Source organism: Colius striatus, chromosome 5 (genome assembly GCF_028858725.1).
Source record: "Colius striatus isolate bColStr4 chromosome 5, bColStr4.1.hap1, whole genome shotgun sequence".
In the NCBI taxonomy this organism is placed as follows: Eukaryota; Metazoa; Chordata; class Aves; order Coliiformes; family Coliidae; genus Colius; species Colius striatus.
The window spans coordinates 28,397,383-28,407,349 of NC_084763.1; the positions used below are offsets into that span (position 1 = coordinate 28,397,383).

The following is a 9,967-nucleotide window of genomic DNA, read 5'->3' on the forward strand; positions in this document are numbered from 1 at the left end:
TTTTAAGTGTTGATGCAGTCCACTTTCTTACGAAAACTATTAGATCAATGATACAGGAGTGAGATACAGTAGCACGTATTTATGCACAATTTATCTGAATTTGGGTTGATCTTTGTGTGAATGTGCAAATGTTTAACTGCAGGGAATTAACTCAGATCTGTCAGTTCATTAACAAAGAAGTCTGCTAGGCTCCATTAGGACAGTGACGTTTTGGTTCTTCCAGTGCCATTCATCTCTTTTCTTCAATGTATCCTGCCTAGATTTCTAAGTTATTTCTATTTTGAGAAGTGTCCACTAATGAAGAATTGATTGCATTTTCTTAGTTCAGAAAGGAAAGAAGGCTGTGTATACAGAGGCTCAATTGTGAACCTACTGGAGTAATTTTGAACCCAACTACCATTAGAATTCAAATCCTGCCTTAATTATTTATGTATGACTTGAAAAGAAACCTAAAAATAGTCAGAGAAATAGTTTTCTTATCTTTCAGAATGATCTACATAGCTATCTTCTTAATGAGGTAAATTGCCGCATTGATATTATGTATGAGATGTCACTTATCAATAGATAAGTTGGCACATGGATTCAAAAATGTGGTGTGGAAGCATTTCAAGAAGAGCGGAGACTTCAAATTAACTTGTACTGATACAGAAATTGAGGTTGCTTTAATATGTAAATGCATGCCACCGCATATCTTGAGTTGGAAAAAATGTTTCTCCATGAATCTCCCAGAGAATTAGTCACGGTGAAACCATATTACGTGATTGATTTCTGGTAGTAGAAGAAACTCTGTACCTCTTCAGATAATCTTTTAAAATGAAAAACATTAATTCAACAAGAAAATTTCAAATATTGAGGTTTTTAAGGCTAGATTCTCTACTCAGTTTCTCTGAATGCAAATAAAACAGTCATTATGTGACACCAGGCAAGTTTTGGAGGCCTGGTGTAGCCTTTACAAATTGCAGCATCTTTTAGAGTTTTAAATTGACAGTAGCTTCTCTTGTCCTAACAGTCTAGTCTTTTGCAAGATTCTTGCCAGAACACAGACTATTTCATCTCTTTTCTGTTCTTCCCATGCCTTGAGTTGTACCTGATGTGCACCCAGGCACACCTTGCAACAGGGAGCAGTGGGCATATGGTCCTTCTGCTGGCTCTAGCCTTTTTCAGTAAGGTGGCAGAAATGCGCTGTGCAGTGCAAGTGCTGTCTTACAGTGTGGTTGGTCCCTCTTCTCTGTTTTAGTTAGCAGGGTTTTTAAATGACTGTTTATGGGGTACAGTTGTAGGCACTGAACTTGCAGCACCCAGTATTTCCCTAGAGCTCTCCCATCCAAGCACTAACCAAGACCAACCCTGCTGAGCTTCCACAATCTGATGAGACTGAGTGTTTTCAGTGTGGGAAGAGTTCCACTTTGACAAAAGGGAAAAAATAGTTCCGGTGAGGGAGAGGGACCCCTGGCACAGGCTGTCCAGACAGGGTGTGGAGTCGCCTTCTCTGGAGGTTTTCAGAACCCACCTCAGCATGTTCCTGTGGGACCTGGTTGAGGGGAACCTGCTGTGGCAGGGGAGGTGAACTAGATGATCTAGATCTAGAGGTCCCTTCCAATCCTCACCATTCTGTGATTTTATGATTCCCATGGGATTTGTACCTCCTTCAGGGGGGTAGGGAAGTGGGGTGTTATTTGATCATCATTCTGTGTATTCTCGATGTATTTGGCTAGCGAGCAAAAGGCACAACTATTGCTTCCCAGCGATACATAGGCTACATCTATACTGGTAAGTGAAACAGGCCAGGGATGGTTCTCTTGCCCTAGGGCTAAAAAAATCACAGCATGTCCGTATGGCTGAGTTCGTGTTTCCCAAAAGAGGGTGGCCTCATTCAGTCCTTTGGGAGCAGTCCTTGGCCTGTGCTGTCCCCTGAATCATGCCCAGCCATTGTCTGGGAACATGTTAGCTGGCAGGAGCCAAAACTGTGCCAGTGAATGGGCTTACAAAGGAACAGCAAGGATAGGGGCGTGCCAGGGCATGCCTGCGCCCTCCCTCCCTTGCTGCTGCAAACCTAACTGTATTAATATTGATGTTCCCTAAGTTTAGCAACCTTTTTAGATCATGTTTTCAGAATTCCCATCAGACATATAATCAGGGCTAGCATTACAGTTCTATTCATTTTAAAAAACTGTATTAAATGGAAAGCCAACTAACATTACAACAAAACAGAGTGCAAATAATGGGGCACAGCTGTTTTATGCTTTGGAAGGATGCAGTACAAGGCAGAGGTAATACCTGCAGAGGTGGCTTTTTTTTAAACCTAAAAAGAGTAGTGTGTTTTGGTTTTTTTTTTTTCAAGCTATGCTTAAACTGAACTAGTACATGTATATATTGAAATGCAGGTATATGAAGTTCCAGCTGGGGGAAGAAAAGCCCTCCTGAACAGATTGAAGCAAGGAAATGAATCGTTAGGGAATGTCAGTAAATATTCAGATATCCTCACGATTTCTTAAATAAATGCACATTTGTGAAATATCAGATTGCATATTCCAAACATGGCTTTAACTCTGTCCCTGTATCCATTCCCAGTCTTATTCTGCAGACCAGAAAACCCCTACAGTCAGTAACTCTACATCAAATAAATTCTGAGTATGAGTTACAACCATCACACAATATGGTTATGTTGGAATATTTTTACTATTTAATAACAGACAAAGTGGATATTTTATTTTAGAATCAAAGTGCTGTTATGTGGATTTATGGTTTATAAGGTTGGCAGTGTTTCTGAGTACTTTCTTTTCCAAAGTACATAAATATAAAGTGGTAAAAGTTTTGTTTTTAGCTTATAAATGTAGTTAATCATCTGTTCAAACAATAAAAAATTGTATTTATTAGAGGCCAAGAAATGTTAGGGGGTTTTGGCTTTTCTTTTTTACAAGAGGCTCATTTAAGTCAACTGGATGAAATGAATACACAGTGAACATCACAATGGTTTAGAGGGGATCATGGCACACCAGTTGATCGTGGGGAACTTCAGTCATTAATCCATTAAAGTAGTTACTGCCTCCAAGTCTTATTTAAAGGTCATGGTCTTTTTTTAAGGATTTTGTTGATGAGGAAAAGAACTGTTCACATTTGATCCATCCAGCACATGAACGGATGTGCACTCCCTGACTAGCCTGCTGAAGTATATTCTCTGCTTGGAATTTGCAGTGCTGAGCAGTGGGTGGGCAATAACGTGCAAGAGCTCTTGTGGGCTACACGAGGATTTGTATTGATCGTTCTGTTCTTACATCCTGTTTTTTATCGTGGTTACAATACATGCAAACATGTCAGGCAATTAGACATGTGAAGACCTGGTTCTGCTTGATTGTTTGACTTCCTGCAACTAATAATGAGATTTTTGAAAGATTTAGTGCTATGCCATTGAATATAAAAGAAGATTGGAGGCCTGTATGTGCAATGGAGTTAGGTGTGGTAGATTAAATTTGTCCTGGCGTCGTTATTGAAACCTCCCTGTAGGCACTATCAGCTGTAATCCACACTGTTGCCAGAAATAACACTGCCGTGTCAAAAACATGGGTGTTTTAAGGGTATAGCTGGGGGACTTGAGGTGTTTACTTATTTGTTTGAATTAATAAAGACCCACAAAATTATTTTTCTTTCCCGGGCTGTTGAATTCTGTCATTTTTATTCTTTGTAATATTCTTCATAAACACTGCTGGCATCGAAATTGCACGTAACAACTTAGGAAAAAGCTAACTGTCATTGTGGCACATTGAAAATACCTGCTTATGTGCACAGTAGTGGCCTAAAAGGAAATAAATTCCCAGCAGGGCTCAGAGGAGAGGAAAGAAAAGATACAGCTCAAACCATTGTGTCGGCGTTATGCCTGCACTTTGAAGTGTGTGTTCTCCTTCAGTTGCTAAATTCCTTTTTCTATTCTTTTTTCATGATAATAAGGACTAGAAATGACCAACAAAAGTTATAAATTATGCACAAGCTATGACCATCAGATACTGCAATAATGATCCTAGGAAAAGGGCAAGTTTGGATTCTCTGAAAGGTTCGGGATATACAATGATTTTTAAATTCTTGGAACAGTCCAGTTCTTCACATTATTTACTACCTCTTTCCAGTAAGATAGTGGCTGTGAGAATAAAGCAAGTTGAAATCAGCACGTACTTGACCTCTATGGCACTGATTTCTCCTGCACTTAGGGACAAGCCCGCAGGTGCTGGACACCGCTCGATGAACAAGTGACCCTGAGATAAGACTAGGACAGTGTTACCAGGAAGGAGCAGCAATCTAAAAATTTCTGTGCCCTATGGTTAATACTTTAAGGGATTGCCCTGTTGGAAGCTTCAGTCCGTGCTTCACAATGTCATTTAACCATGAACTGTAACTGTATAAAATTAAAAAGATCGTTTGTTATCTTAAATAAGATCATGTAAATTCGCCTAAAGAATTCACTTCTGGGTATTTCCAAAAAGCAGCCTTGCGGGACCAATCCTTTCTGACAGTTTATTGGTCCTATCATTGCATTGATTGATTCTAAGAATGGCAGGAACCAGTAGGTTTCCTAAATTGTTACAATAATAGTATTAATAAACAGATCATTAGAAGTGAAGGAATTGTAATACTTGCAAATGCACTTTAGTTTGTGCTGCTTACTTTTTGAGTTTCTCTTTTTGAACAAATTGCAATTCACCAGTCAATTTCATTGTGGTTTATAGACCATTTCTGCATGCGGGTTTCTGTGTTGAATGTTACTGTGCTGCATTGCCTGCGATACAGATACTACTCATAATTTTTTGCATGTCTTTCCTTCAGAACGTGGAAATCAGCACTAAGACCTTAGGTTTAACTTTAGAAAAAGCTGTTTTTAGTTTAAAGGAATCTTACAGTGTCACTTCCAGTCTCTCCTGTGAAAGTTAAATTTCTTTTCTCTTGCTTCCTTTTATGTTCAAAAACTTCAATAATTTATTACTGCAAAGGAATGTGTACTGAATCCAGTAACTAACAGAGGATGTGGAAAGATTTATTGGGAGAAACATTAAGAGCATTCCTGGCCAGGTGTATTTTATTTCTTTTTTGTGAAATGGGAAAAAAAATACACACCTCTAGCCAACTTCAGATATGGCTGGAAGCCCAAATGGAAAACAGTGCCTGTAATTGTGAAGTACTTCTTGAGACAAACTGAACAAAAAACTGTGAGGGGTGCAAAGAAATTGGGACTGCTGAATGTGTTGCTAAATCTTGAAAGCAACTGCAGTGTTTGCCGTCTGAGTGGTTGCATGCACATGACATCTGGTCTGCCTGTACATTATACAGCAATCTATACCCATGGGAAATGAGGGAGTGAAACCCCTACCACATCAGAGTAGTGATTCCGAGTTCCTCTTTGCACCCTCAGTCCGTGACAAACAGTACTGAAGGAGCAGGCCCTGAGCACACTTCTGCACACCTTGCTTAACTGAAAGGGAGGTGTCACGCATTAAACAGCAATACGCAGCTGTGGTGAACATTTTTACCCCATGAAAACTTTTTTAGAATTCTTCTAAAAGGTCTGTCTCCATTATTCTATAAGCCTTCTTAAGTATTGAAAGGCCACAGTAAGGTCTCCCCAGAGCCTTCCTTCTGCAGCCTAGGCACTCCCAGCACTCTCAGCCTTTCCTGGTCAGAGGGCAGGAGCACCTCTCCTATATTTGTGTCTCTCTTCTGGACCTGATTCAACATTAAGAGTGTTCCAGGAACACTTTTCTCAATGTTTCCTTTAACCTCAACATTTAGTCTCCAGCTCCCTCCTGTGCTGGCTGAATAGGTAGATCCCTTCAGCAGTAACCTTGTTCCTTAAAAGGTGGTCTTTAACGTTATGTTTCTATGTACATTGGTGAAACTGTTTCCTCTTTCCCCATTATTCCAAGTTTTCTAAACACTGTCTACAAATTCTTCCTTAGTGCAGCATTATAGGGAAATAGTGGCGAAAAGATGCACATCTGAACTGCTCCATTCTCCTGCCCCAGGCAGGAACCCCTACCTGCATCTAATGACGATTTTCCTTGATCTATCCAATAATCTTTTCCATGGTATAGCAGTCCTTACTCTTAAAACAACTTTTCTGGTTTTTTAATATCCCAGATTAAGTTCCCTTAAGGCCGTTGCTTCCAGTTTTATCCATCATTGCTATGGAGAAGAGCTCTTGCTTTCTCTTTGTAGCTCCCCTTCTGAATTTGAAACTCTTCTAGAATTTTCCTAGTGTATTCTTTTTCTCTGCAGCTTCTCAGAAATTGTTCCCTCCCGTTTCTCTCTCCAGGTACGTGTCTGTGCCTGGCTACACCTATTGGTATTTTTTTCAGCACTCAAAGGAGTACGTTACTGGTAGCAAGAGGCCAAACTTCTATAGTCAATACGATTAAGAAAACTTGGCAGTTAGACAAAGGAGTCCCAGATGTGAGCTGGAGTGCTCAGTCAGAAGCACAGAATCAAAGTCTCATTTTATGGCATCTCCTGTGTTGGTCTCTATACTTGCTATCAAAACCAGACTACTTTTTAAAGTTCTTTGATACTAATATCAGCCTATGAAATCACAGTGCTTAAATGGCTTTACACGTTTAAGAAGTTTATCGACTTCTGATGGGATTCAGTAGGTGCTTAAAGTTACAGATCTTTAACTGTGCTCCTCACTGAAATCCTCCATTTTGTTCTGGTGTTTTGAACCCAAAATTTTGCCTTTTAAACTTCAAAAATGAGGAAGTGAGTGACAGAATCAAGTTTCTGTTTTAATGGTTTCTGAATAGATGGCATTAACTCTAGCAGTTAAAATACATTCCTCTTTAAAATATAATTTTACTATTATAAATCATCATGAATATTAGAAAATGGATGTTACAATGAAATTGTGTTTCCTTAAAATAAAAGTTCTAGAAATTGTTATTCTAATGAGTACAAATGTTGGGGTTTTTTTCAACAGTCATACAGTAATTTTGCATACTTGAAATTGTTTTTAAATATCTACTTTTTCCACTTTTTTTTTACATATTGTTTTCCCTACTTCCCTTTTTGTTTTCCCAGGACCATTTGGAGCTTCAGGAGACAGTAAATTCTGCTGCTGCTCTTATCATGGCATTAATAAAGGACAGAAACCCAGAGCTGATTGGCCAGATGTTGGTTGCATAAAAGCGTAAATCAAGTGTAGCTTTGGAAAATGTTTCTTTTTCATCATCAATTCACCAAAGGTCTTGAACCATTTTACCCTTTGAAGACCTGCATTTATGACATTTACTATTAAGATATTTTAACAACATATTTTTGATACTTAAATGCAAATTTGATACTATGTACAAAGTATAAAATGAAATAGGAATAATTCTGAGATACACTGGGTACATGCTGTGAGGTGTGATACCGAAATGTTTTTGGGAAGTACAGATCATTTTAGAAAGTGCACAGAGGACACCAAAGCATTCACGCAGAATTGTCTTTAACCCCTGTATGGGTGTCGTGCTCTCGGACTGCATGAGTTGAGTTTTATGTAAAATAAAGCACAGCTCATCTGCTTTTTATGAAATAATATAAAAATCACTGCTATACCTATTAGTGAATGTAGAGTTCATTATGCAGTGTAGCCTTCCTGACAGCAACAGAAACACACATTGCAAGAAGCATTTGAAGGGTCAGGTCATCATCTTCCATGGAACAAAGGTAAACTCAAGTAGATTAAACATGCATGGCAACAAGGAGGTGCCACACCTCGATTTTCCAACTGTGATATGCTCTGGCTGTAGCACTCCTTAGTGCTCCGCTTCTCCCAGGACTCATGTGCCAACATTCAGAACTAGCTCCAGTAGCTTCACTTGAGTACAGTATTACACATACTCTTGGTGTTTGCACGTGTGTGTATGTGTGCATGCATGCTTAAAGGAAGAGAAAAAGGTTAAGCGTTAAGAAAAAAGTGTTTTACAACCCAGTCTATAGGCGATGGAGAAATAGGAAATTCTGTTAGCATATCTGCAAGAATACAATTTTTATCTCTTGCTGGTTCATGTATTTATGCATTAAATAGCAGTGACGAGAACTGAGTGTTAAAAGTTCAAATGCATGCTACATTGTGTGGAAAATTGGGACAGGAAGGTAAAATGGTGATTGGTTATTATGTGGAGTATCTCCAGGTACCACAACCACTAAGAGCAATGCAAGAAGAGGAGAGTCTGTGAAAACATCTGTGAAAGCATCACACTTTCCTGCAACTTGTGAAGGGGCAGGTTAATGTCTTACGTCCCTGCCGTGACTGCAATAACATCTCAGAGAAGTATCCCCACCAGAAGTGTCTGGTGAGTCCCTCATTCTGTTCTGAGCAAGAGTACTGTCTGTTCAGCAAGTTTTCTTCTGAAATCAGAGTTCCTCCCCATACTCCCACCATTTTCCACTCCTGCTGGTGCCTGACAAAAGAGGATAGCATGACCGTGCTTGCTACTGTTCCTGTTCCTTTTTCTCTTCACTTGATTATCTGTATCTCTGTTTAAAATCCTTTTAAAAGCTGATGTTGATCCCAAACTTCATTCCTTCATTGCACAATAAAGTAGAGAATTGTTAGCTAACTAGCCACACATTTTCTTCCCCACAGAAGTCATCCTGAGACGACTAATAAAGGTCTTGAATATTGTCTGCTTCTTCTTTGCTTCTGTCCTCCCTACTTTGGTTAATAATTTGTCCTTTTCTGACACTGTGCAACATAAGCATTCCTATTAGCTCCTGTGTATGGCTATGCAATAGGCATATTTTATTCATTTATATATTCATGTCTATTCTTATGCAGAGTATGCAAATAAAGGAAGAACTAAAGAATTTATTATTAGTATTCATAATTTAACAGGACAGCTTTCACAAATAAGTTTTCTGATTTGCTTTCACATTAATAAATTTGGTGAAGGAATTAATCTCACAGGCTTTTAAAAGACGATGAAAGATGTCTCTTCGACTGTATTTTGTGGTTCTGCTTCGCCTGCAGACTGTGGTGTGTTCATCACACGATCTGTGCTGTCTTTTCCCCAAATAATAAGCAAGTGAATTTAGAAAATCCTTCATGTTTTCCATCCACTCTAATTTATACATTGTGATACTGCCTTAGCATTGGTTTATGTGTAACATCATTTGTTAAACAAGAACCTTTTCCTCTGTTTTGCTTAACTTGTTCTCGTAGAAGGTGAATTGCTGTAATGAAAAATTTTATTATGGTTGTTTATGGACCTGTTTTGAAAAGAGAGCAGATAATGCACAAGAAAAAGTGAGTTTCAGGTAATCAAACATACTTAGTACTAATCTTAAATGGAAGATAATAAGCTTTATTAATGCACAGTTAATAATTGCATTATGGATATTTTTATCTTTAACAATCTTTTACAATAATATACAAACACTGAAATATCTGTTTTGCTGGAAGCAAATACACCAACAACAGAACTATTAAAACAGATCATGAAATACTAGAACTGCAGTAAAAAAAAAAAAAACCAAAACAAGAAACTGGACTGCGATTAATCCTATTGTGTATCCAGAGCAAGTTTAACTGATCTTTTGGATGATTGTTAATACTTACAATGAGAATCACAGAATAAAGATATTAAATGAAATTAAGAAAGTGGTTGATTGTTTTTTGTCTGTGCATAGCTTCTCACGAATCACAGTATACATGAGAAACTTGGCAGCTTTTTGTACACACACACTGTTTTGAATTTAACTGGTGAATCAGTCACCACCCATACTGCTTTGAACATTTGGACAGAGATAACAGAGTAAATAAAAGCTCAGACTCTGCCAGCCTTGCTTACCTTACTCCTCAAGCACTCTAATTAGTATTCCTTGGGTAGCATTCATCAGAAAAGAGAATACAGAATGTGGCCCTAGAAATGTTTTTCGTAACTGCAAAGTTGAGTGAATTAGATTTGTCTCTTGAAACCAAGTCACTTCATGCAAAATCTGAAAA

The 9,967-nt window shown here is 38.4% G+C and overlaps 1 protein-coding gene across 3 annotated transcripts in view; it reads left to right on the top strand.

Moving 5' to 3' along the window:
• The window catches only part of CRPPA (CDP-L-ribitol pyrophosphorylase A), a 110,404-nt gene extending 100,816 nt beyond the window's left edge, over positions 1-9,588 (top strand). For 2 of the 3 annotated variants that reach the window (XM_061996563.1, XM_061996565.1), the window contains one exon: positions 7,057-9,588. In XM_061996563.1, coding sequence (XP_061852547.1) covers positions 7,057-7,161 — 105 coding nt within the window. In that variant the 3' untranslated portion in view covers positions 7,162-9,588. The remainder of the gene's footprint in view (positions 1-7,056) is intronic. The other variant, XM_061996564.1, reaches the window with a different exon arrangement.
• The last annotated feature ends 379 nt before the right edge of the window (positions 9,589-9,967 follow it).